Source organism: Arachis stenosperma, chromosome 3 (assembly GCF_014773155.1).
Source record: "Arachis stenosperma cultivar V10309 chromosome 3, arast.V10309.gnm1.PFL2, whole genome shotgun sequence".
NCBI classification, from domain to species: Eukaryota; Viridiplantae; Streptophyta; class Magnoliopsida; order Fabales; family Fabaceae; genus Arachis; species Arachis stenosperma.
Genome location: NC_080379.1, coordinates 172,400,807 through 172,426,597, shown reverse-complemented (window position 1 = coordinate 172,426,597; position 25,791 = coordinate 172,400,807). Strand labels below are relative to the sequence as shown.

The following is a 25,791-nucleotide window of genomic DNA, read 5'->3' as shown; positions in this document are numbered from 1 at the left end:
CCATTTATAATTTATTTTATTTTGTTTTCTTTTTAGAAGTTTGAAGTCATTTTTCCTTTTTTTTTTTTTTATCTCAGTTACCTATTATCACTTTTTTATTAAAGAGAAAAAATTATATTTATAAATTTGTCAAGATAGACACCAAAAAAAATGTCAAGCAACAGAGATTAATTTCATATTTTATCTTATATGTATACTCAGATCTTATTTATCGAGTAAATAAGATAAGTATCAGAGATTTGTCATAACCATGTTTACATTTTAAAAGACATTTTTTTTGGTGACTATTTTAAAAGACATATGTGTATAGTGTATACCTAAAAGATGAGATATCAAATGAAATTGCTAAAAGAAATGATATTTGTAATATGATTTGGATCGATTTAAATTTAAAAGATAATATTAATATAATTTATTGTGATTTGAATTAAATTAATTTTGTTTTATTTTTTAATCTGATTTTATTTGATTCAAATAACTGTAATTTGTGTAGTATCACTTTGAATTTTTTTTAATCTAATCCTTATTATTCGAATTGTGTTATATAATTTATAATTTATATCCATCTGAAATTTAAATTTTATATTTTTAATTTTTAATTATTATTCTTTTAAAAATTAAATTACATTCAATTTAAATTTTAAATTTTATAATTTAAATTATATCTATTTAAATTTTGAAGTAAGTTCAAACATTAAGAGGTCATATATGAGAGCACTTTTTAATTTAGCTATGGAAGTGAGAAGGGCTTTTTTTGCAGCTATAGTGTCAGAAGTTAAAATTAGACTGTCAGAAATTAAAATTAGACCATCAATTTGTAAGAGGTATAAAAAATCAGACAATTTGATATTTTGGTACACAAATCGAAGAGTGTGTTTAAAAATTGGGATACACAACTCCATTTGTGTATTCTAAATTTTTAAATTTTTTTAAATATAAATAAGAGAGTCCGATTTGAGTTGGTTTAAATTTTTAAAATTTTTTAAACATAAATTGAAGAGTCTAATTTGTGTACATCTTACAATTTTAAAAAATACTCAAAATTATAATATTAAAGCATATCACACATCTCACTTCAATATCTAAATTTTGTAGTCAGATGAGAGTGGTGATCTCAATATTGAACCAGTACATAATATATGAGAGTTTCTGCAATTCTTATAATGTAAATTTAATACATTAAAAAATAAAATAAAATAATATACTTTAAATTATAATAAATTATATTATATTAATTTATATTTTAAATAAATTAAATAATATTATAAATATTTTTTAATTATTTAATATTTTTATATTAAAATATATATGTAAAAAATACGTGTATATATAAATATTAGATTTAATTTATTTATTTTAAAAATAAAATGTATAAATACATTATTTCCTAAATTATAGGGATTTTTTTTCTCTCCAAATCCCCAAATTATAGGCCTTTCCTATAACTGTCTTACTAAAAAAAAAATACAAAAAATATTGCAAAAAAGTGCTAATTAGAATACTGGAAGCTACTTAAACCACAAGCTACCTCTCTCTGCTCTTCATTTATCCGTGGAGCATGGTGATTGATACGCGCCACTTAGCGCGTGAATATAAGGCAAACGCCCGCCAACAGCATACGTCACGCACACACTCACAGAACCACAGAGACTTTCTCTCTTTCGAGGAAGCAGCACGTGTCAGTGTGTGAGGCTGAGCTGGTAGGGAGTACACGTGTCACACAACGAGTGGGTGAAAGCGGTTGCCGCAGATCCCATCGGAGCCGTCCGAAGCCCCCAATGGAAGCTAACATCAACAACGCACACAACACATTCACTTGCGTTTTCGTTTTTGTGTGCGCTCTCTCTCTCTCTCTGTATTTGTGTTTTTGTTTGTGTGCGCTGACTACAACAACAAACCCCTCCCCTTCGCTTTTCTTTTCTTTTCTTCTTTTAGGAGAGAGAAACACAACTTGTAGAGAGAGATACAAGAGAAGAAAAGAAGAAGAGAAGAGAAGGGCTTTGTGAGGGGTCTTCCTTCTTTTTCTTTCTCCCCTTATAGGGTTCAATTCCATTCATTCAGCTCTAATTTAAGGTTAATCTCTCTCGAATTATCATAATTCTCACTCTATTCATCTTCTTTTGTTCTGACCTTTTTTTTTCTGTTATCCTTGGACTTTGTGTTTCCTTGTTCGTTATACAACTGCTTAACTATAACAGTTTTCTTTTTTGAAAGTTACTTCTTTCTTTAAAAAAGATTAAAAAAAAAACTAAAGGAATTATCTTTTTTAGTGTAATTTTTCTGGTTTTGATCTTTTTTCTTTTCAATTCGCACTGCGTCAAGACGACGTCTATTTGCTTAATTTTGGAATTCTTGGATGGCGTAGATTTGTATGGTTGACTCGGGAGTACGAGCTTCGAACTAGATAAAGTTTGGGTCTTTGGGGTACAATCACGGGTTTTAGTTCAGGTGGGTAAGATTCATCGTCTTCTCTGTGCCTAATTCTGGGATATATAATTGTCTTTGTGGATGTTTAGGTTGATTTATTATGTTCAAGTTGAAATTTATCTATTTTGCCCTCTGTCTATAATCTTGATAATGACTTGGGTATCCTTTTAGCTAAGCCAAGTTTCTTTGCTAATCAGCAAGAATTTATATTCATATGAAATTTCTTTATTGCTTTTGAGATGTGCTTCTTTTTTTTCTTCTTCAAATAAGTGCTAACATTTTGTTTTGTTTTTGTTGTGTATAAATATAGGAGTTGATTAAAGATAGTTTTAGTCACTTCTGTGTCTCTTATTAGTCTCCGGTCTTCTTTATTGTTGTTCTTTTGGGGAAGTGTTTCAAAAAGTTTATTGATTTGATAGATATGAAGAAATATTGCTTGCTTAAAGATATAACTTCAATTTTGGTAAAAAATCTGCTTTTCCCCTTAACCTCTATGTAACATATGTCAATTTTCCTCTCTCTGTCTGCAGGACAGCCCCTGCTGGTTTGAGTTTCTAGAGGAATATTGTTCTCCATATGTGCCCAAAACCAGAATGCAGTGTTTGTCTCGAGCACATATCAAATGCCATCTGTAAATATGAAGAGTGAAGTAAGCACGACTTGTTTAACAGAAACCAAGGATATTCACGTCTGTTCAAAATCAAAAGTAATTTCCAAAAAGACATGCTCCAAAGTCATTATTTCTGCTGAAGTTGCTGGAATAGACACAACTATCCAAAATTTCTTAGATGGTAAGCAGCTTAACTTTAAGTTGGAGTTCATCCTATTTTCTGTCCCGGAATCACTATCGTGATTTGTGCCAACTGCCAACACTTCCCATCATGTTCTTTTTGTTTTTCTTTTCTATTCTGTTAACATATGGAAATACCTACGTAGTGGATATTGAGATTTCGTGTGAATCTTATAAAAGCTCGAGATATTTTGGAACTTCCGTTTTTATGCTTTAGATATACTTCTATATATGTGTTGTAACGATATTTTACACTATTCCATATTTTATGGGTTTGTGGTTAAATTTATGCTAAGATGTATTTAAATTTCTACAATTTGATGGTTGTTTACTGTTCTTAAATAGTTTCCTCGGTGACACTGGTATCCCCCAAGGACATTGCAAGTGGTGAATTTATTGATAAAAAGGAAATTCTAACTAAAGAAAAATCTGAGTCTCAGCTGCTGCAGTCATTTTCTCTTGATTCCTCTTCCCTGGTAAGAATGGTGGAGTTTGATTTTATTTAACTTTACTTTGGGGTAATTTACTTTTTCTTGGTGGTTATTGCAATGCTCAATATAGCTAAGCTCTGCAAAAAATAGAGTAGTCTCTTTCTCTAGATTGACCCATTGTTAACACTTGGCTGCACCTAGTAAATTCATTCTACCTCTTTTTGCAACATTCAAGGCTGAGTAATGGAAGTAAACGAGGAGGAATAGCATTTGGCTTCTTACTTCCATGATCTATTGCCTTAGTACAAAAAAAGGTGTTGATTTTGAGTTTGATATCACGTTGGAGCTAGTTACAGATGACACTTGAAAATTTTCATAATAGAGAGGAAAATGAGAAACTTCTCTATAGTCAATCTTACTCTCCTTACCTTTGAACTTCCCCACAGCACACCATTGACAGAATTCACCTTTTTTTTTAAATAGGAACCAATCAATCCCTGTGCAGCAAACATGGAAGCAATTTTTTCTACTGCGTTTGAGCCCATTGAAGTCAATTCTCAACATTTTGATGAAGATGCAGGTATGGAAATTCCCTCTCACTCACACACAGACTAGTTACATTAAAAAAGAAAGGGGTAGAAGTATAAAAGCATTTCACTGTCCCACTTGACATGAAATTTGTTTAAATCATTGAGATTTATAGTGTAGTTTAATTACAAAGCTAAATGACTCCGTGTTAGTGCGTGTGTGTGTGTTGAAGCTTATGCCTTCTGGATTGAAATTCCTGCACCAAATATCATATTGCTTAGTGCTTATATGTGTGTTCTGTTGACTGAACTCTACTAGGGAGCATTGGTGGTACTGGCATGTCTGCAGTGAGAGATGATGAAAGTGATGATAAAAGAATCATTTGTGGTTATGAAACATTGGATGTATCAGACTTCAGCATTTCTGATATGATCATCACAAGCTTACCCCTTGACAGAGATTCTTTTGATCATGATATCTGTGAGATCAACTCCTTGTCTGATTATAGATCGTCTGAGCCACCTATGCTTGATGCATCTGATCAGTACATGATCCTGCCTGCTCTTGAAGATGATATTAAAATTGGCAGTACTTCTGATGTATCCTATAAAGAATCCATCACAGTTCAGGAAAATGCTAGCTTGTATTCAGCATTGTGTCAGATAAGATCTTGCAATCAGGATTCTGATGTTAAAGACTACTTGGATAAGACAGAGTGGTTTGATCCACAATTGTTCATAAAGAATTTACCAGAACTATCGGATGCAGAGTCCAATGATCTGCCCACCCAGATACCAAGATCATCTCAGAGAAGAAAGTCAGTGACACTAGCGCTTGATTTAGACGGTAAGAATTAAACATGTTTTATGGTGATTGTTAATAGTACACATATTCATTATGGCATTAAATGAGTTCATGAGCTTAAAATTCCATTTTTATCAAAGCTCCAATCTACTTTGTCATACTACTTTGTCTTACAATTTTATATCAATTATTATACCAACTAAGTTGTCAGTGCATATAGAGCTTACAAAGATTATTGATGTGCTAAAGCATGATTTTAGGGCAGAAGTTTTAAGAGTTAAAATGTTTCATAGTATGCCTTGTACCAGAGTGCTTGGCTGTAGGCATAATTTCATAGTATGCCTTCAACTTGTAGACACCAAATATTGAACAAGACAGCTAAACTAGATGAGAGTAATTGCTCAAAATTCACGTAGTTTGAGTAGTCTTTGAATATCTCAAGGAAGTTGAGTTTCATTCATCATAGTTCAGTTTTTTGTTTTTGTTTTTTTTTTTTGGGGTCTAGAATATCATTTCTGGAGCATTTGCAGCAGTAATCCAATGAATCTTAACCACACATGCTTGCTTTTGTGCAGAGACACTTGTTCATTCTACTCTAGAACACTGTGATGATGCTGATTTCACATTTACTGTCTTCTTCAATATGAAGGAGCACACGGTATATGTAAGAAAGAGGCCTAATCTCTGCACGTTCTTGGAGAGAGTGTCAGAGATGTTTGAAGTTGTAATTTTTACTGCCAGCCAAAGCATATATGCCAAACAATTGCTTGATATATTGGATCCTGAAGGAAGACTTATTTCACGTCGAGTATATAGAGAATCATGCATTTTTTCAGATGGAAATTACACTAAGGATCTGACTGTATTAGGTGTTGATCTTGCTAAAGTTGTCATAGTTGATAATTCCCCTCAGGTACTGACCCTGCCACTTTCTTTTGGTGGTTCTTTTTCTTTAACCTCTCTAATTTAAGCAGTTTATATTTTCTGTTCAAGTTCCAAATTCTTTCCCTTGAAGTTACTTTTATGTGTCACTCACCTATCTCCCTTCTCTGGGATTTTCATATATTTCTGACTAACACTGTATATTAGGGGATTCTCATAAATATGTACAAGACTTGGTATAGAAGCTTCCCAACATTATTTTAGGGAATCCATAAGCTTTTAGTAGATTAGCAGTTAACCTTAACAATAATCAGTTGAAATTAAAAAAAAAAAAGTAGGTTCCACCTTAAGGCTGCCTTGAGGCCAAGGGAGAATTTCTTGGATTTTCTTTTACGATACTAATCCTTGCTCTTTTATTGCACACTTCAGGTTTTCCGGTTGCAAGTGAACAATGGTATTCCTATTAAGAGTTGGTTTGATGATCCATTGGATTGTGCACTAATGTCATTACTCCCCTTTCTGGAGACTCTGGCTGATGCAGATGATGTCCGTCCTATCATTGCACAGAGATTTGGTAACAAAGAATAAGTATATTATTGACCAAAGTTGGCAGCTTTTGTCATTTTTTAAACATAGATTTAGGAAAAAGCCCTCTAAGTAGGTTCTAAATTCTCCTTTTCATTTGAGTTCTTAATATGAATTAACCTATGCAATAAACTATTGGTTATCCTATTGTGTCCACGATTGGCTCCCTTATTCTGTCTCAGTTGGCAAGTCCAGAGTGCTCTGTTTATCCTGAAAGGCAGTTGCAGCAACCATCTCTCTTTCTCTCCACTTCCTCTCTTTCCCTAGTCCTTGTACAGTTGAGGTTGGTATTGTGCTGCAGGGGGTGTATATGAAATGCTATCATATTATGAAAATATAGTTTGTGAGGTTATATAATTTCATCTTTTGCTTTCCATGTGAACTGGCAGTCTGGCAATCAATTTTATGTGTTAATTGAAATAGAATCAACTCCATAGTTAGTTTTACTTGGTATTTGTTATATAAAATATGTTGATTCAGCTTCCAATAATTTCTTTGCTGTATATGCTCATATAGGATTGAAATCAACCTCTGCTTGTTGGGGTAAGGCTGTGTACTGTGTGCATCTGCCCTTGGGAGTCTCGTGCACTAGGTTGTATGTGTGTAGTTAGTTATCATGGATCATTGATGCTGTATATAGTGTCTAGGAACAAAAAGTTGAAAAAACCAAAAAATAAAACATAAAAAAATAAAAGAAGAAAGAAGTTAAGTTCAACAAATAACTTGATTGGTAAAATTTTACTATTTCTGTGAGAAAATAAAATAAATTAAATAGAGGATATGATAAATTTATTGGCATTGCCATTGAACATACCACTGCTAGCTTAAGATTGAATAGTAACATGTTTCAACCAACATTTGAAATGCATAGTGAATAGTTTTGAAACACATACCCCAAATGTTGCCCAAATATGACATATGCATCAACGTCCTATCAGCTGAAAGTAGCAGGACTCCTTTAATGATTTCCTGTCAACCTTTACTTGGGATAGGATTATTTATTTATTTATTTATTTATTTATTGGTGCTCAAGCCTCAACTGATGTTCTGTTTTAAAGGTGTTCTTCTAGCTGTTTAACTTGCATCTTCTAATGGAATTGCAACAAATGCTAACCTATTGAAAATCTTATTTGTAACTTATTAATGATGTTATCATTATATTTGGTGGATTTTGTGACATGAGAAGTTAGTTAAAATCTTGATGTTTTAGACCCCATGTGCTTTAGAGAGCTTTAGTTTTCATTTTGGCCAAGGTATTTATCCTTTTCAGCCAGCAGGTTGACAAAGATGCCATTAAGGAACTTGCCTATCAAAGAACGGGCACTCTCCTATTCGGTAGTTACCATAGTTTCATTACTTGTGAAAAATATTTGTTTTATCACATTAATGTTACACAATTTCCTCCTGTTCACTGTATATATCTGTCTGACTTCTGCATTGCAGAACTGTAACCATGACTCGGAGTTTTACATTGGTACATTGGTAGACCTAAAACATTTATACATCAATTGTGGAATAAATCCACATACCTGTTTTGTCCTTTATCTTAATTGAGTATTTTGGTCGTCTATCAGGTATTGGTTGGAAGTCTACATACATACAACATTAATTATTTTATTAGGTTTCCAGGACTTGAGAGGTAATAAACTAGCTTTATTTTTGTGCCTATTATTCTGTGTTTAAATATTCTCTTCAAGATGATTAGAGTTCTCTCTCCATAGGAATCATTTCATACATTAGTTAAATTCTGTTTAAAGCTTTCAAGTGGTCTGCCTCAATCTTTTCTTTCTCAATGTGTTACTCTTTCTCTTTGTAGACCTTGATAATTAGACATAACATATCTATCCCCTTCTTGATATATATATTTCTTGTCATTGACCCATGACCTTTTAATGATACTCTTGTTAGTAAGGCAAAGTAGGAGATTAAATAATTCATAACCATCGTAGATAAATTTACCTCCAGTCCTCTATCCATTATCCATCCTCATTGGTGTTTATTAGGTGATAACCTTTGTTGATGCTACTATTAGAAAAGGTACAATGTTCAGATTGAATTTAACTGTGTGAGAAATCATTTGGCATAGGAACTGAATAGATTTGGGTTAGATTTCAAGTTTAAAGAGTTCAATTTGACAATTCATTTGGAGTAGTATCATTTTGGCCTGCCTTAAGTAGTTTTTTAAGTATAAATAACCTTTTGCAGACATGATAACGTAATAGGGCACAATGACTTTATTTAATCCATATAACCATACCTTTCTTAAAGGTTTTGTTGTTTGTTCTGCTGCTGATGATTCTGTTATTAAGTGGCTGACTATTGCACAATTGACAATTGTCTGCTATATATCTTGTAAATATGGGTAAAATAGATTCCGCCATTTTGAACCATTGTATGCAGGTCTATGAAGAAAAGTTGATATATTATGCCGTTAATGGCTGACTGATAGCTTTGTAAATTTGGATTACATAATATTTTGCCAATGCTTCATCTTTGTCACTGTATGCAAGGTGATGCCAGTGTGTAAAGTTCCACTTTAAACACATTGCTAGTTCATTTCTTTATATTTAGCACTCAAGCAAGAATTGTTGGATGGACTATTTATATTCATGCAAAATGTACCTAGGTGAATAAAACAAGTTGAAGACAGTGAATTGCTTTATCCATTTTATTCTTGCCTTTTGTTTGATTTTGCTATGTTGATTGCAACGTTGTAAGCTAGTCCATAGTTATTCCATGGATTAGTTCAAAGTTACCAACTGTGCTCCCATTTTTACTTAAACTGGATAGCAACTTCTGATTCTTTTTGTTGTATCTGTAACACTAAAATAGCATGTTCAGCATATGAGCCTTCTACGTTTATAATTTTTGATATCTGACTAGACATTTACCCTAATGTAGTGTGTTTAACAAAGAGATGTTGGCAACCGTTCTAAACCGGAAAAGAAGAGGGAGTTAATAAGTTATATATATGGCAAAATAAATACATAAAGCACGAGACTCCTAAAAATCTACTCACTACTATCGTAGAGTTCCCATCTACCACTGCTATGCATAACCAAAAACCAATAATCAAGATGATACAAAATTCTAACAATATCAACAGTAAATTCAATAATATTTAAAAAAGAAAAGGAAGACGACAATAAAGACAGGTGAATGTGGCAACATAGAGTTAGAGCCAGAAGGTGATGCGGTAGCGGAGGTAGAGGTAGCAACTCGGTAGACGAAGATGGGAAGTTGGAGATGCGGCGGCAAACCAGAAGGTGACGCAAAGGTAAATCCATTTGGCGTCTTCAGTGTCTCTGACTGCCGAGAGAAGGGAGGGATATAAAACACATGGAGAAGGGTGAGAACTGTGTCTGTGAATCAGAGATAAGTAGAGGCAAAGTTGAAAATAGATTGAAGATAAAATTATCAAAATAATGGTATATTTGACTAAATTGTTATCTACTATTCACCGTCAATTTATGTGCCCACCGTGTCCGTCAAAATTTTATGGGTCACCATATCTATGTATTGAATAGAGTAGACCTTGGTAGCATGTGTTAGAAATCCGTCGCTAAGATTATGAGGTAGTAAAAGACCTTGCTCAATTTCCCTTGTACATGACATTGAACTTATTTCGCGTATATCATGTCAGAAAACCACCTTTTTCTGGCAAAACAGGCATGTAAATTATCACAAAAAAGAAAAAAAATGTACACATTATTATAAACAGTTTTCATTTCGTTCCTTTGGTTGGGAGCTACAAATATTCTCACATTCGAATGAAGTGTGGTCTAATTCCTTGCACAGTGAAAACTGAAAACTGAAGTTTAAAACTTAAAAACCAGTCAAACTACATGGAACTATGACTATTCTGGGGTAGATTTTTCTTCGGAATTCAGTGGAACAGGAGAAGAAACCACTCCAGGTTTGCATGCTTGCGGTGATTGTGTTGATTCATGGTCCTGCATCATGAGACGACCCAAATCAGAGATAGGTTATGTTTCGAAGAGCTAGAGATTAAGCCATTTATGTAGCCAATCAAGCCCAAAAAGGAATCCAACGAAGCAAGAACAAACTCTCTCGCCAAGATGCCAAACTACTTTTTTTCGTTATTTTACTCACCTGCGACTGAGCTGTCACCATTGCCAGCCCTTGCTCAGCTACAGGATTGCTACTACTCTGACTCTGCCATTGCAAAGAAACTTCATTAGTTGTCAAAAGAAAGATTATCAACAAAATAACGGACTCATAAATACTAGATCTGAAAATTGGCTAGAGTTCGAGCTGTTATAATTAAGATATTACTATTCAAGAGAAACTAAAGTGAGAAATGCCAATCACCCTGGGAAATCGCATTCTAATGCGTCATTCATTAGTATGCAAATTACCTAAACCCTATAATTCCAAAATTTATTGTACCTGTCTTGATGGCTGCAGCTGCTGTATATAAACAGGATGATGATCTTGCTGCTGCTGTTGAAAGTTTTGCTGCTGCTGCAGAACCTGCTGTTGCAACTGAGATTGCAATTGTTGCAGTTGCTGTGGTTCAAGATGTCCCAGCTGACTTTGTTGTTGTTGGGACTGTTCTTGCTGAAATGGTTGTTGTTGCAATTGAAGATAATGTTGTTGTAGTTGCAACTGCTGCTGCTGTTGGTAGTAATAGTATTGCCACATCTGGTTATATTCTTGGCTATTTTGCATATATCCATACTGTCCATTGCCTTGCATTGCATGTAATATTTGTGACGGGGCATTGGCTGGTGGTTGAGACTGGGATGAGGAGTTTTGTAAGGGCCAACTATAAGCCGCCGTAGAATCAGCAGGAGCAACAGTACTTTTAAACTGATTTTGTGCTTGACTGCAATGCTGAACTTGCAATACAGATTGTGAAGAGTAACCTGGTTGTGAAGGCAGTTGTGCTCCCCCTTCAGCTGGATGGATCTGTTGTGGAGTAGGTTGCTGCCTTTGGAAATGTTTCCTATGCATATGTCCACGATTACCATTTTTGGGACCTTTGCGAAATTTTCCAGCATTTTTCATCTGATGCAAGTTTCCACCATGATTTCTCGACAACCGAGGTGGTAGAAGTGGTCTTCTTGCTCTATGGCCTTGCCAGGATGCTGAATATGAACCGTCATCTACTTCAATGCATGTTTGGGCAGACTCGGAATCTTGAGTGCTTACAAGATTGCCTCGGTGTCCCGTAAGACCATCAACTACCACCCCTGCAGTATAATCCTCCTCCCGAGACACCATTGGTCCTGAATCATGAATCCTTTCCTGGCTGTTTGGTGACATGCTTTTCTGAGAAAGTGGCTTCAGTTCTTCATGCCCAAGTTCACACTTCCCCTGAGAATAATTATCTACTTTTGGGGATGATTGCAAAGCTTGTGAGGGTTGATTTCCACTAGCTGTTTGATGTAATAAAGTTTCTGATGAAACATCAGATTCATAACTATTTGGTTTGGAATGCTTAGGAACTTTGGCAGGTTCCTCTTTCACTTCCACTAAATCTGCAGATAATATATTTTCAGGATAATTATTTCTTGGTTCCTTGGAATCTGGGAAAGGATATTTTTGTGGTGACATTTTCTCCTCTTGGGAATGCAAAGAAGCATGCATGTCAGAACTAGAATCTTTGGATAGCTGATTACATATATCAATGGAAGTCTCCTTACTCCTATCCTGGATCAAATTCAGTGACCTTCTACATTTAGTTGATTGCTGATGTGTATCTGCCCTGGAAGATGCCCGAAACAATTTTATATGCCGATTCCATGCCTTCCTTAAATCACGTATAGTTCCACAATAATCAACAAACTGGCATTACCATAGATGTGTCAGTATCAAATTAGTAGGCCATTAAATGTTAAATTTTCAAATATTTTATTTTTAATTACTCAATAACATGACAAATTATAAGCTTGTTTTGGGAGGAAAGGTTCTTTATTACTCCAAAAAGAAAAAAGATGTAAGGCAACCAGTTGATTTTTGTTTTTCAAAATTAGCAGCACCCTATTATGCTCAAATACACACTTATTACTAAACAAGCACAAGGTTTCAGCACCGGTTGAATCATCAGAAAAATAAGACATAGCAACCACCTCATAAGTTACAATACTCCTATATCATAATGATTAGCTCAATTTTAATTGCGTTGATACTTCATAGGAGATATATAACCTTTAGGTATAAGTTTGATATATCCTCAGCGTCTTCTACACCCAGACCTTGAGATCCATCAGGTCTTGGAGATATTGCTTCTGCAATAATTGTGTCTATTACAGCCATGGACATTGACCCTCCATGCACCATTGAGAACTTTAGCAACTCCTGCAAAATACATCAAAAGAACTGAATTAAAGTTGTCAACACTTGCACTAGGCAAGGGGAAGAAGTCTCATTAGACATACAAGCCAGTGGCAACTAAGTTGTTTCACTCATTGTGACATGACAAGTTGCCCCCTGCTCATTCTAATTAAGAGCAAGTAATTTGAAGTTTTCCGTATCTATCTATAAATGCATACTAATGAAAAGTTTCAGCTTAGGTCTCTCCACTTCTACTAGGGTTACATAAATAATATGGAAAAGATAGACCTACCTCCAGAAGCTGTTTGTTTTGAGGCAAATTCTTTATGCCATCTATCAAGATGTCTCTAGCAGCATCCATATTGTTTGAACTCTTGAAACAAAGAAAGGAACATGGAAGAAAAAGGATTGGTTAACTACACCTCACATCAGCATGCAAAATGAGAAGGGTCAATATTTACTCTGTTTATGATTATGATATGTTAGCTGCAACAATTTTTCAGGCACTTCATACAGAAAACCTTGTAGCTACTAATTCCTGGTAGTAACTATAGCCTAAAAACTTCATTTACTGCTTTTATAGAATGATGCTTAGCCTTTTAGAATGAAAATTCAACAAAAAATGTTAAATATGCCACGAACCATATATTTTAGGTGAGAGAAATGGACATATAAATTAGGGAGGGCATGCTGTAAATTCTCTTCAGCTACAGCCATCTCTATTGCTTCTTTGTATATACCACAAGCTGACTCCATATTTCCCTGCAATAAAAATGTAACAGGTAGCACATGTAGTCATCTTTTCTGTATCAGCTTATCATCAAAGAGTACAGCTTTCTTCAATTGTAGCGAAGGCTGATTGCATACCAAACGTTTCTCCATATTGGCTCTTGATATAACATTCTGCACAAAATCAGAATCTGACTCTTTACCAGTCTGCTGAATATATGCAGCGCGAGCAGCTAAAACATCTCCTATTTGTTCTTTAAACCTGGCATTAAAGAAATGGATTTCTGGTACACTCTGCAATGAACATATGATGGAGCTATGTCAAACCCTAGAGAAGAAAGGAATAAAGCAAGTTTCAGTACAGTACAACCTAGTCATGGATTTAGAATAAAAATAATGGTCTAGGAGCCTAGAATTAGTAAATAAAGATAACAACACTCAACCTAAGATAAATTATACTGAATAAATCTAGGAATACCCATGAAATTGTTACACCATCATTGTTTATCTTCCCCCTTCTAATTCATTAAGCATGGCTTACAATACATGTTGAACTCGACTTCTGTCGTAGATTTCACTTCTGCCATTTAACTTATAAATTTCTATTAAAAATTTAGTCTCTGCATCTTGGACATCTAATCCTGCCATTTGACATTGATTCTAATGCTTCATATTTTCATTCTTTAAAAAGCCTTATCTTTTGCAATTGTTTGTCAGACACTTTAGAGATGCTCAGGTAAAAAGAAAAAAGCAGAAGCACATGGAGAGCTGAGCATTAACATGAAATTCAATCAGCTAAATAAATGTGGTTTATGAAGAATACCTTCAAATAAATTTCTGTTGCTCGGTCTAGAGAGTAGTTTGCAATTTCTCTTCCTCCCCTGGTTTCCATGAACTCCACATAACGCATCCAGTACTCAGGGTAGTTGGCACACACAATCAAACATCGTTCATAAAGTTTCACAGCCTATGCAGCGTCATAGAAATGGCAGATTGTTTAGCCAGCAATTTTAAGCAATAAATAAATAAAATTAAGAAACTGGCAAATTTTATTGAGAATACTGTGCATAAAATTACCCAGTCAAAATCCTCTTGAAGTTCAATAAAATCAAGATAATCATGCCAATTCTGCAATTGACTGTCATCCAGTGGCCAGACATGAAAGTAATTTCTCTGTATATTAGCCTCAAAAGGACTAATCTTCAAATCCAACTCATGAGCCCTTTGATAAAACTGTTCTCCAATGATCCTGTACTTTTTTAGGGCGATGGAACGAGTCAATCCAGCGGATGAATCCATCATATCTTTGATAACACAATAAATCTTGTCATGCTTGCAATCTACAGGAATTTCACCATCAAAACTTGGTTCAGATTGTAATTCCTTTGGGGAACTATCCAGGCTTGCTACACCCCCTTCCAAAAGGTTTAATAACTTTTTAAAACTGGACAAGTATAGAAATAATATCTGATAAGCATACTATTCAGGTATACACACACAGTCGACAAAATCATACACATGTTACAGAAGTACATTCCAACTGCCAGCCATGTCAAGCACATATATGAAGATGATGACCAACAAAGGGGCTTTAAAGACTCAGACATCTTTCACAGAACAAGGCATACCTATCATAATACTGGTGCAACTTTTTGGTTGGGAACTCAAGAGTCTGGATATAAATTTGAGCAAGAGAAACCCACTGCTGCTGGGAAAACTCAAACTGAATATACTTGTCCCACAACGTATGGCATAAATAGTCCTTCCCAACAAAGGAAACCGCTCTCTTGAACAATCTGGGGGGAAAAACATATCAAGAAAAGCATTTTATTGCTTTCCAGAACAACCAAAAGTTAAGAAGCATGCATGGAGTGTGGAAGCATACTCCACCGAAATCATTTATCCAAACAGCTTCTGTATCAACATTTACCTCCGAACATCAGATGGGTCTTCAAAAGCCGACATGGAGAAGCTACAGTAATCGACCCACATCCCTACTGAATACGTTGCAGCCAAAACAGCTTTTTCAAAGACTTCCAAAACCTTATCTGCAGTGGATAAGCGTGCCATGTGAGCAGCATACTTCCTCCAATACCCAAAACACAATGGGAAGTTGGATAAGAAATTTTCATATGTCAGACATATTTTCTCCATGTCATCCTGCATCAATGTCAAGTTCAAGCTTCTCTGTACTTCCTTACATGTTAATTAAATCACAAAATATAGCATTTACAGCTCTGATTCTCAATTTCTCTTTTCACCTAACAAAAAGTCACATGTCATCAACAATGAGAACTAAAACCATCCAACTTCAAACCTTCCTCAAAATCAACCATATGTTTTGTTTAGCTATGCTTATCTAACAAATAACTGATAAATTTTTTCTAAAAAAAATATTTAAAAAAAGGTGAGTTCCGAATCTTTGAATTATTGGAATTAAACTTACTTACAGGATAGATTTTCTCAACATCAGAGATGAGTGAAGTCCATTGTTCGAAATCAAGTGAACCCTCAGATATAAATTCTCGAAGTTTAAGAGCGTCAAAGCAACCTGAGGCGGAAGTACAGAGAGAGAGAGAGAGAAAGGAACCATAATGAGATTAACAATGAAATTTGATGAAGGTAAACAACATTATAATGACTTACGGGTAGAATCTGTGAGCGTCGCTGCCATGTTCCGATGCCTCTCTTTCCTTTTCTCCCTCCCTGCTACATCAAATTCTTGAAGACAAATGAAAAAGCGAAAATAAAAAGGTTAGTTTTGATGTGAATAATTATAGCAGATATCATTTTTTTATATATTAAAATCAAATTTAAATAAAAATGCTTATAACATACTAATTCTAAAAAGCATGTAATTAAATGATAGAATTACTAAATTGATCTATTTTATTTTCTAAAACTGAATTTGTTTGAAAGGTTAAAAATTAAAATTTATTTAAGAGTTAAATTTTTTTTATTTTGGAACAACTAAAAATAAATGATTTAATTTTTTTAATTTTTAATTTTATTTATAAATTAAACCAAAAAATATAATTTTCAAATTAATTCTCATATTTTTTATATTTAATATGTTAAATATTAAAAATATCCTTATTTATAATTAAGAAAATAATTTTATCAAAAATAAAATTATAAAATTATTTTAAATTAAAATATTAAATTATATTTTATTAATACATTATAATCATTTTAAATTATAAAATTAAATTTTAAATAAAAATAAACTTTTTTTTATAAAAAAAAATAGAATTCTTTTCTCTTCCAAAAATAAGTTTAGAGAAGTCTTAGACGGTAGTTTTAGTTGTGACGTGTTTGGCAATTCGGAATTTGCGCTTGTGTGTGTTTTATCCAGAAGGAGGAGGATGCAGGTTGTGCCATTGCCACTGCCCACTGCCACTCTCAGAACCTCTCAGCGACCATCCAGTGCTCTTCTTCCTTCCCTTCATTTACCTTTCTACCCTTATTCTCTCCCTACCAACACCACGCGCCTTCTCCTCCCTCCTCTCCATTCCGCCACTGCTACGCCTACACCTACCCAAGAGCCTCTTCTTGACACCCCCACCAATGAATCCACCTTCATCGATATTGGATACATTTCAAGTGTTCATGGTCTTCATGGCGAGCTTCGCGTCAAACCCACCACCGATTTCCCTCAACTCCGCTTCTCCACTGTACCAAAATTCCTTCCTTTTATCATCATTATTATATCATATATTGTTTGTTTATTTATTTATTCATATGTTCGTAGTATTGTGTAGCCCGGGAGAAGATGGTTGAGGCAGAAGGTTTTGAGTGCCGAAACCCTTCGAGAGGTCGAGCTTGAGGAAGGTAGAGAGCACCCTGCACTCAAGAGTTGGATACTTAAATTCAAAGGGATTGACTCTGTCGACCAGGTATTTGATTTTTTTACTCACAGGGAAAAATTTCACATGGCGTGTTTCGTTATATCATATTCATATGCATGTTTTCTTGGTCCTGACTAATCAATATGTCACACAGGCTAAGATGCTTATTGGTGCTACGTTGCTTGTCACGGAAGAAGACAAGCCAGACTTAGAGGAGGGTGAATTTTACACTCATGATCTTGTTGGGATGAGAGTTTTTTTGAAGGTTAGTGATAATCATGAATTTTTTCTTGTTATTATTTATTTATTTTTTCAAAATATCAACTGTTTTAACAAAATAAAAGTACCCTTGTGCTATTATTCAGCTGCCTATTTATCGAATTTTAGAGGTCTATTATCACCTTGGTGATTCTAACTGATGAAATCGTAATAGAAATATTAACTTAAGGATGTTTCTGCTTATATTTTCGTCACCTAGTTGTTAGTTTTGGTTCCTTAATGCGATATGTTAAGGTGCTGACTGTATTTCTTTCTATCAGGAAAGTAGAGAACTTGTGGGAACTGTTATTAATGTTTTCAATAGTGGAGCCAATGACCTACTACAAGTGTCACTTGATTCGTCTTTTGACATACTTGATAAAAGTGGCAAGCCAAGGTCAGCGGGAACAGAAGCATCTGATCAGCTTGTTTTGGTGCCTTTTGTCGAAGCAATTGTTCCAGATGTTGATATGGAAAGAAGAGAAATGCATATTACGCCCCCGAAAGGACTCCTTGAATTAAACCTACGATATGATGAAAGGTCCAAAAAAGAAAGGCGCCAACTTGTGAGGCACACTTTCCTATACTTTACTGCTAACTTGTTATTCTTGTTGTCTTGTCCTCTTTTTTTTTTTTTTTTGACAATTATGAAAGTTTTGTAGTTATTGATGATGCTGGATTACCTTTCTTAGTTTCTACCTGTTAATGTTCACTTTGAGATTTGGTTGGTTCATTGGTTATTTTGCTGTGATAGTAAAGCACAATAATCTATCTTTTAGTATAATTTGTCGTACCTTTTTACCACTTGTATGATAACCTGGCCAACAAACTCACATAATTTAACATATAGTTCTTGGATTTTGATAATGTGCACTACCTTTTGGGTTTGAAATTGCATTTTATGTATTATTTTCGGTTTTGATCTAATTATTTGACTGGATGCTTTTACTATGTATAGCTGATGCAAGGATGTTATCTAGTATGGATAGTTCACTTTTTGCTATATTTTAGGAATGGAAGGAGAGGAAAAAGTTTTCAAAGCAGCTCATAGCAGTGAAAAAGAAACTTGTTGAAATGGAGCAACAGCATGTATTTCATGGACTTCGATATGGAGAGAAAGAACAGAGGAGATTGCTTAGTGAGCAGATTGTGGATGTCAACTCCAAATTGTTACAGGAGGCTTTACAAAGTCTTGAACAACCAATCAAGAGGTAAGTTAATTTAACAAGAGTTGTTTTGAATTATGACAAGTTCAATCCCATCCTCACAAATAGCAAAAACAGAAACTATGTATTAGCTAACATGACCTAACATTGTTTCTGACCTTTTATTATTTAATTCACATTAGATGTGGTTGAAGGATTACAATTGTGATGTAACTTTTCATTCTTACTGATGAAAAATGACAGGATACAATAGTATCTCTTATTTAATTATCTTTTCTTTTTTCTTGAACTTTATCCATCATCATTATATTTTTCTATGACTTATATGTCGCCACTTCCCTGTCCCTTATCCCTGCAAAAGAACATTTCGTTATATTTATGCTGTTTTGACTATTTTAAAGCAGATGGAACATGGCTGAGTTGGTCCGCTCCCTAGAAGCAAAGCTTATAAGTTCTCTGGAAATATCGGCAGAATCTTTCGTAGATAGAAGTAAGAAGTTGGTTGGAGATATGAGGATGCAGGAAAAGGGACTTACGCTCATGAGCAAAGGCAAAATGGCTATTGTCCTGCTTTTGAGTGAAATAGAGAATCAGGATTGCATTAGGAACCCTGGCAATGTTGAAACTGAAGCAACTGAAGGTTCACCACTTACCTTGCACCAAAAGTTACTCTGCAATCATGAAACTTTTGTAAGTTGTTGCAAACTTGCGTTTTATTTTCTTATTTTTGAGGTATTATAGAAATGAAGCTGATTTCTGAGGTATTTATCCAACTAGGTGAATGTTTTTGGAGTGACTTCACTAAGATATACTACATACTACACAACTTCTCTTATCTAATACATTTCCATTTTTTACAGGTCGAAGATCGTGTATCTGTGCCTTTAATTTTGGTCTCTTCAGCAGAACAAATCCAGCCTTTAACAACATTGTTTACAAACAATAATCATTTTGGATTTGACTCTGAAAAGGTTCACATCATGCATGCAAAGGATCTCCTTTAGTTTTTTTGTATTATTATGTCACATATATCTTGAAGTGTGTCGCATTTATTAGTTCCCACTTCTTTTAACATACAAAATGAAATATTATCAAACTAGAATGGAAAATAGTAAGAGAGGATAAAGGTATTCTCCAGAAATAATGATAGCAGTTTCAACTCAAGTATCTAATTTATGATTGTTGTGTAGGTATGGTTTTTGGAAGAAGAGAAGCTACCGGTTATTAGCAGTTTGCCGGAAGGAGAGAACAAGTATAAGATCTTGATGAAATCGCCTTGGGAAATACTCCAAGCTCCTGCTGGATCTGGAGGATTTATTAGCTTGTTTTCAAAGCATAACATCATGGATAATCTTATCAACATGGGTGTTGAGTACATTGAGGTTAGGTTCTTTTCTCGTTTCTACTTGCCGAGTAGTTTTGCCATTGAATTCTCTTGGGCTTCATTCCTTTTGCTAACTGGTTTGATGAAGTTCAGATGCTCAATCATTGATAGCCTTTGAATTTCTCTGGGTTTTCCTATTTCAAATGACGATCCTGGAGATTTCATAGGACTTGCTTCTGTTAGTTACATAATATATCAAAATTAAACATTTTGCAATCAGTATTTGATAAGGCCTTAATTCCATATTTTGTGTGATTCATAAGCTTACATATTTGGAAACAATAGCTATGTTTCATTGTTAAAATGGTATATGTTTTCCCTGATTCATGTGTCTTGAACGTTCTTGAAGGTATGCTGTCCAAGTGGAAGAATTGCTGGTGGCAACTCTCTACTACTTGGGTTGGTTAGATCAAGGGGAGCCAATATTGGGATACAAATTTCACATGCAAATGCAAATGCACTAGCGGATTCGGATAAAAATGTTGACATGATATTCTCCGTGGATTTCGTGAATAAGTTATTGAAGGAGAGCAACATACTCCAGTTTGATGCAACAGAAAAGGCAAATTCCTATGTTGAGAAGGTTGACAAAGAGTGGGTTACTGTCACATCGTCCACCCCCAACTCATTTGAGCTATCGTGTAATATATATAGTTCCTTAAACGCGTGTCCTTTGGACAAGGTTTGTGTACTGCAGGTTAGAGAATAGGGTAGGTGAAAACATATTTGTTTTGCACGTATATAATGCATAACAGGAAAGGGTATTTGTGTAAAAGACGTCAAAACCGGTAGCTAATAGTGTTATAGCAAAATAAAGAGAATCGCCTGCTCTGTTGGAGGGGTAATGAAAATGTGTTCTGAAGTTGATTTCCGGTACCAGACTCGAGGTTTTGGTGCTTCTTGGCCAGGACAGAAGCGGATAACGCTTACATGAACACTTAAGTTCTATGGCAAAATCTAAACTAAATACATGTAAAATTCTCTCTCTTTTGGTTGAGACATATGAGTTCCTTTGATAGACTAAGGATTTTGTTAGGTGAATTTTGAAGAAAAGATTTTTTTGTGTGTTTTTTTTTTAAATATTTTATAAAAAAAAAAGTAAAAATAATTTTGTTTGGGCGTACTTCTGAAAAAAAAAATTTAAATGATATTTTTTTAAATGATTTTTTATAAAAATAAAAGTGATTTTATGTTTGGATATTTTATGTAAAAAATTTTTTTTCATCTATTAATTATGTTTGGATAAAATAAAATAAAAATATTTTTTTGATCATTTATTATGTAAAAAATATTTTTAAAAAAAAAAAGATTTTTTTAAAAAAAATGTAAATTGTAACTTTAAAAAAAGATGTTTTTTTAATTTTTTTAATACTTTTATTTTTATTATTACAAAAAAATAAAAAAAATATTTTTCATTGAAAGAAAAAATTATCGATCTAATGAAACTCAAACAAACATATAATGGAGTAACGAAATCCAAAAGAAGAATTTTTGGTTGGATGAATGAATGGGCCTGAAGCTCAAATAAAAGGTGATGGCCCGACCCAATGTAGTTACGAAAACCCAGGAATTGTTGTTTGAGGGGAAAACGGTGGCGAGGAGAGGTTTGATGAGAAGAAATGGGATCCCAAACGGCCAAGATCTATCGCGATCTTGTGAGAGCTGTGAAGAACCATATTGTGAATGGGAAGGAACACACCAATCCCCACTTTCTAGATTTCGTATCGTCTGAGTTCCATAAGAACCCTAATCTGCTTGATACTGCAGCTCTCGAGCAGAAATTAAAGCTTGCGCGCGATTACACTCTCATGCTTAACAGTGTCCACCATCACAAGGTATCTATCTATTTATATATACTTCAATACATACATATATGTATTATCCCTTATTTCATTCATGTTTTTCGTGTTTTCAGGAATTGTTGTTCTCCTACAATATAGCGGTGGATAGGTCAGATGAAGTGAGAAGAACTCTTGGAAAATCTGCTGCCAGCGTCGGTCTTCGCCTCCCTGAGGTTTATCAGCCTTGATCATCATTGCTACTACTCTTAGTTCAATTTTTCATCCATGGAACCAATCATAAATTAGGTCACCTGAACTCATTAGCAGATTTTAGATGCTTGACACAATTCATCTATGTACTGGCTTTGGATATTGTTGCATTTTGGAATAATACAGGCTTATATGGAACGATTGAACGATTGAATTGTTATCAAGTCAAATACAATGAATTAAGAAACTTATTTTCTGTCTCAAGCCTTAGGACATGTAGATCCGTTGAAACGTTGCGAGAACAATGTGATTTCATTTGAGGATATGCGAGGCGAGTGTGAATAACATACGGATTCGTTAGTTCTTTATTATTAATTAAATGATCAAAACGTAAGGTGCTCCATCGTGTAACTTTCTACTTGTTTCTAAGTAATTACTTTATCGTAGAACATTTTTCTTGAAAATGATTTTATCTTAGTATCTTAATACATCAGATTTTAGAAGAAATCTTTTTATACCGATATCTTTTATTCTAAATGAATTGCTTTAATATATAAGAGAATTCAAGTGAAAAGAGCTATTGGGATTTGGGACCGTTGTACTGTGAATGAGAAGAGTCTACTAGTGGAAACGAATATCTCTTTCCCCAGCCAACAAACAAGCACTTAGCTGTTTATACAAGCTATATTATGGTTAAACAAATCTTAGAAAATGCATGGCAAGTAAGAATAACGCATATTTGGCATTGCCTTGAATGTGAAGTATGATGCATCATCATCTTTACAACCTTGAATGAAGAGCTTTTGAACTATCGGCAAGAAAAGAACCCCAACGTTCTTTTCATCCATTTCTCATTGGGAAGTCATTGCTGTATATAAAACTATCACTTGCACAAGAAAGCACATGCATATCCTTGTTCTGGTATTAGAGACATTATTCATTCACTACATTTTACCTTCTTGAAGTCCCCTAGTGCTTTCCTTTATCCACCCTTATCCAACACCACATAGTGCAAGATGGCCAATGAGCAAATGAAGCCTATTGCCACCCTTCTTTTGTTGCTGAACTTCTGCATGTATGTCATAATTCTGGGCATTGGTGGATGGGCCATGAATAGAGCAATAGATCATGGTTTTATCATAGGTAAAAATAAAACAAAACTATAGTTATATTTTCAGGAATGATTCTTTCGTGTGAAAAGGTTACATAACCTTATCAATAGATATTTATTTAGGTCCCATTCTTGATTCCACCTTGTTGATCATTCACCTTTATGCAATAGCTAAGCTTTTCTGTGTGTTTCTTCAGCATGCTAATGTTGTAAAGAGATTGTTGCAGGTCCAGAATTGGCACTACCAGCTCATTTTTCACCCATATACTTCCCTATGGGAAATGCTGCCACTGGCTTCTTTGTAGCATTTGCTCTGCTTGCTGGAGTAGTTGGTGCTGCATCAACGATTTCAGGATTCAATCATATTCGTTCATGGACTTCTGAGAGCTTGCCGTCTGCAGCTTCAGTTGCTACCATTGCTTGGACCCTTACACTCTTGGCCATGGGGTAATCCATCCTCTATGAACTCCCTGACTTCTTTTTTTTTATTATTCTTTTAGGAAATTATTTTGACTCTCTAGTTACTTGTGATTCTATTGCTCTAACTCTTGATTTATTTTCTGCAGCTTTGCATGCAAAGAGATTGAGCTTCAAATCAGAAATGCACGCTTGGTAAGACAGGGAAACTTCATATACAAAATTTTCTATGAACTTTCTTATATTCTTGTATACTTTTAAGTGCTTTGCTTTTTCCTCTTTACATCAACTCTGAATCTGAAATATCAATTTTTTGCAGAGAACAATGGAGGCTTTTCTAATTATCCTGTCAGCCACACAACTTTTCTACATTGCTGCTATTCATGGTGCTGCTGCATACAGGAGATGAACTTGAAACTTGACAAAAGTTCTTTTTGTTGAGCATGAGGGAATGAATTTGTGTCTGCGTGCGTGCGTGCTTTTTTTTTTTGGCGTATTCTTTTCCTTCATCTTTATTCTTTGGTTTATTTTATTTTATTTTTCCTGTTTCTCTAATTAAGACTTCCAATTTGCAAGACATCAATTAAGAATTGGCAGATTGTGTTGGGATTTGAAATCAATGGTTGGATTTGTACAAACTATGAATTAAGAATAATAAATCATGTTCAAAGCATTGAAGGAGAACACTATCTTATACCCTTCTATTTTCCTTCTAACTTTCTTCAGTAACTCATTCGAGCAATTATGGGTTATTTAGCCGTAATCATTGATCGTGGAAAATCTCATAAACTGCTCTAAGGTGCCAAGAACATTAGAAAACTGACAAGTTAAATATAAATGCAAGAGTTAAATTGAATATCCTTCTAGATACTTTCTGAAAGGTCATGTATCTTTATTGATTTAAAGAACACTGACAAGTTTCCTAACACGAAATGCACAGAATCCCACAGGATGGAATTATTCCGCATTCATTGCTAGTGGATGATTGTAAAAAAATGCCAGAAGGCATAAAAGAATAAAAAAAAAAAATATTTATAAGAACCACAAATACAGAAAACGAAAAATAAAATCTCATATGGATTATAGTTAGGCCTCAATGCTCAATATTATAGAATACAATTTAGAAAGGAATATCACAAAATTTTTGGACGAAGTCCTTTGAATTCTTCATATGTTAGATCCATCTGTTGAGATCCTCATGAACTCATCGATCCGAGGCTCGCAGAACCTCAAACAATCCACAGCAACTCCACCAGGAGGTCTTTTGAATCATCTGTATAGATGCTACAAGTGGCTGCATGTCAATTCAGCAAAGGAAAATTATATTTAAATGAACCATAATTTGATAATTTTCTTATGAGGCTTATATAGGTGAGAAAAGTGCAAAACCTGATTTTCAGAGCATGCTGGATTCTTGGAATCATCAGAATGTTCTTCATTATCATATTCATTTGTCTTAGGTTCCTCCAAACTTATATTTTCAGCCTCAGAACTCTCATTGGATTGCGAATCGCTCTCTATCACAATAGCACAAGCCTCCTCCTCCTCATTTCCTTCTTTGACTTGATCATTGTTAACATTGCTAGATTCTTGTTTCATGGACTCAGCATCGGAGGCAGGTTGTCGAGCATTTTCATGATGTGTAGGTGAATCTCCATTTTGAATATCTTCGGATTTCAATTCACCATTCCCTAGAGGTGGAGAGTTGATAATGGCGTTATCCTGTGCCTTCTTTTTCTTGGCAGCAGCCCTTCTTCTCTTAGAAGCTGATGGCATGATTGTGATGGTGGGGTTTTCCTTCTCTCTCTGTCTCTCTCTGTGGTGTTTGTGGGAACTCTAAAAGCCACAAACTTGGAACAGAGAGAGAGAGAGAGAGAGAGATAAGAGACTCAAATATACAACAATGAAGAAAACAATTTTGTATATAAACTTGAGTTTATATGAACACAAGAATGGGATCCGCCAATCAATATTTGATGTGTTATTATACACTATCTAGCTGGAGCTTCCCTTGAATGAATTGAAATCTTTCCTAATAATAACAGAATATAATATAGGACAAGATTCAAACATAGTTACAAGGTTGTCCTCCAGTTTACCTTTGCTAATAATAAGTATAATGTGCTATTTTGCCTTTTTT

At 34.5% G+C, this 25,791-nt stretch overlaps 6 protein-coding genes across 11 annotated transcripts; 4 read left to right on the top strand and 2 right to left on the bottom strand.

Annotated features, from left to right (window-relative positions):
• The first annotated feature begins 1,823 nt into the window (after positions 1-1,823).
• On the top strand, positions 1,824-6,594 carry LOC130968974 (uncharacterized). 4 transcript variants are annotated; one of them, XM_057894510.1, is made up of 8 exons: positions 1,828-2,073; positions 2,366-2,448; positions 2,963-3,218; positions 3,563-3,693; positions 4,132-4,228; positions 4,495-5,022; positions 5,556-5,893; positions 6,292-6,594. In XM_057894510.1, the coding sequence occupies exons 3-8, from the start codon at positions 3,050-3,052 to the stop codon at positions 6,448-6,450; spliced, it is 1,422 nt and encodes a 473-aa protein (XP_057750493.1). In that variant the 5' UTR covers positions 1,828-2,073; positions 2,366-2,448; positions 2,963-3,049; the 3' UTR covers positions 6,451-6,594. The 4 variants fall into 4 exon arrangements, with proteins under 4 accessions (XP_057750492.1, XP_057750493.1, XP_057750491.1 ...); XM_057894508.1 differs by having other exon boundaries at positions 2,958-3,218; XM_057894509.1 differs by lacking the exon at positions 2,366-2,448 and having other exon boundaries at positions 1,824-2,073; positions 2,958-3,218.
• Positions 6,595-9,918: 3,324 nt separating this feature from the next.
• On the bottom strand, positions 9,919-16,223 carry LOC130969589 (pre-mRNA-processing factor 39-2). Of its 2 annotated transcripts, XM_057895378.1 has the most exons (13): positions 16,123-16,223; positions 15,927-16,027; positions 15,407-15,636; positions 15,105-15,272; positions 14,554-14,920; positions 14,300-14,443; positions 13,615-13,770; positions 13,390-13,509; positions 13,040-13,120; positions 12,622-12,771; positions 10,858-12,258; positions 10,561-10,623; positions 9,919-10,400 (listed from the first exon to the last, which is right to left on the bottom strand). In XM_057895378.1, exons 1-13 carry the CDS (start codon positions 16,148-16,150, stop codon positions 10,305-10,307), a joined length of 3,105 nt encoding a protein of 1,034 aa, XP_057751361.1. In that variant the 5' UTR covers positions 16,151-16,223; the 3' UTR covers positions 9,919-10,304. The 2 variants fall into 2 exon arrangements, with proteins under 2 accessions (XP_057751361.1, XP_057751362.1); XM_057895379.1 differs by lacking the exons at positions 15,927-16,027; positions 16,123-16,223 and having other exon boundaries at positions 9,920-10,400; positions 14,554-14,816.
• Positions 16,224-16,792: 569 nt separating this feature from the next.
• LOC130965541 (uncharacterized) lies at positions 16,793-21,101 on the top strand. 2 transcript variants are annotated; one of them, XM_057890300.1, is made up of 9 exons: positions 16,793-17,150; positions 17,238-17,372; positions 17,479-17,589; positions 17,864-18,148; positions 18,594-18,793; positions 19,153-19,438; positions 19,609-19,719; positions 19,939-20,130; positions 20,482-21,101. In XM_057890300.1, exons 1-9 carry the CDS (start codon positions 16,842-16,844, stop codon positions 20,839-20,841), a joined length of 1,989 nt encoding a protein of 662 aa, XP_057746283.1. In that variant the 5' UTR covers positions 16,793-16,841; the 3' UTR covers positions 20,842-21,101. The 2 variants fall into 2 exon arrangements, with proteins under 2 accessions (XP_057746283.1, XP_057746282.1); XM_057890299.1 differs by having other exon boundaries at positions 19,150-19,438.
• Positions 21,102-21,684: 583 nt separating this feature from the next.
• Positions 21,685-22,374, top strand: LOC130967760 (uncharacterized). Its single transcript, XM_057892761.1, has 2 exons — positions 21,685-21,967; positions 22,048-22,374. Exons 1-2 carry the CDS (start codon positions 21,752-21,754, stop codon positions 22,159-22,161), a joined length of 330 nt encoding a protein of 109 aa, XP_057748744.1. The 5' UTR covers positions 21,685-21,751; the 3' UTR covers positions 22,162-22,374.
• Positions 22,375-22,604: 230 nt separating this feature from the next.
• On the top strand, positions 22,605-24,335 carry LOC130967759 (membrane protein PM19L-like). The gene is made up of 4 exons (XM_057892760.1): positions 22,605-23,266; positions 23,462-23,681; positions 23,801-23,846; positions 23,971-24,335. The coding sequence occupies exons 1-4, from the start codon at positions 23,140-23,142 to the stop codon at positions 24,058-24,060; spliced, it is 483 nt and encodes a 160-aa protein (XP_057748743.1). The 5' UTR covers positions 22,605-23,139; the 3' UTR covers positions 24,061-24,335.
• A 404-nt stretch (positions 24,336-24,739) lies between these two features.
• Positions 24,740-25,521, bottom strand: LOC130967445 (uncharacterized). The gene is made up of 2 exons (XM_057892300.1): positions 25,041-25,521; positions 24,740-24,945 (listed from the first exon to the last, which is right to left on the bottom strand). The coding sequence occupies exons 1-2, from the start codon at positions 25,425-25,427 to the stop codon at positions 24,856-24,858; spliced, it is 477 nt and encodes a 158-aa protein (XP_057748283.1). The 5' UTR covers positions 25,428-25,521; the 3' UTR covers positions 24,740-24,855.
• Between the last annotated feature and the right edge of the window lie 270 nt (positions 25,522-25,791).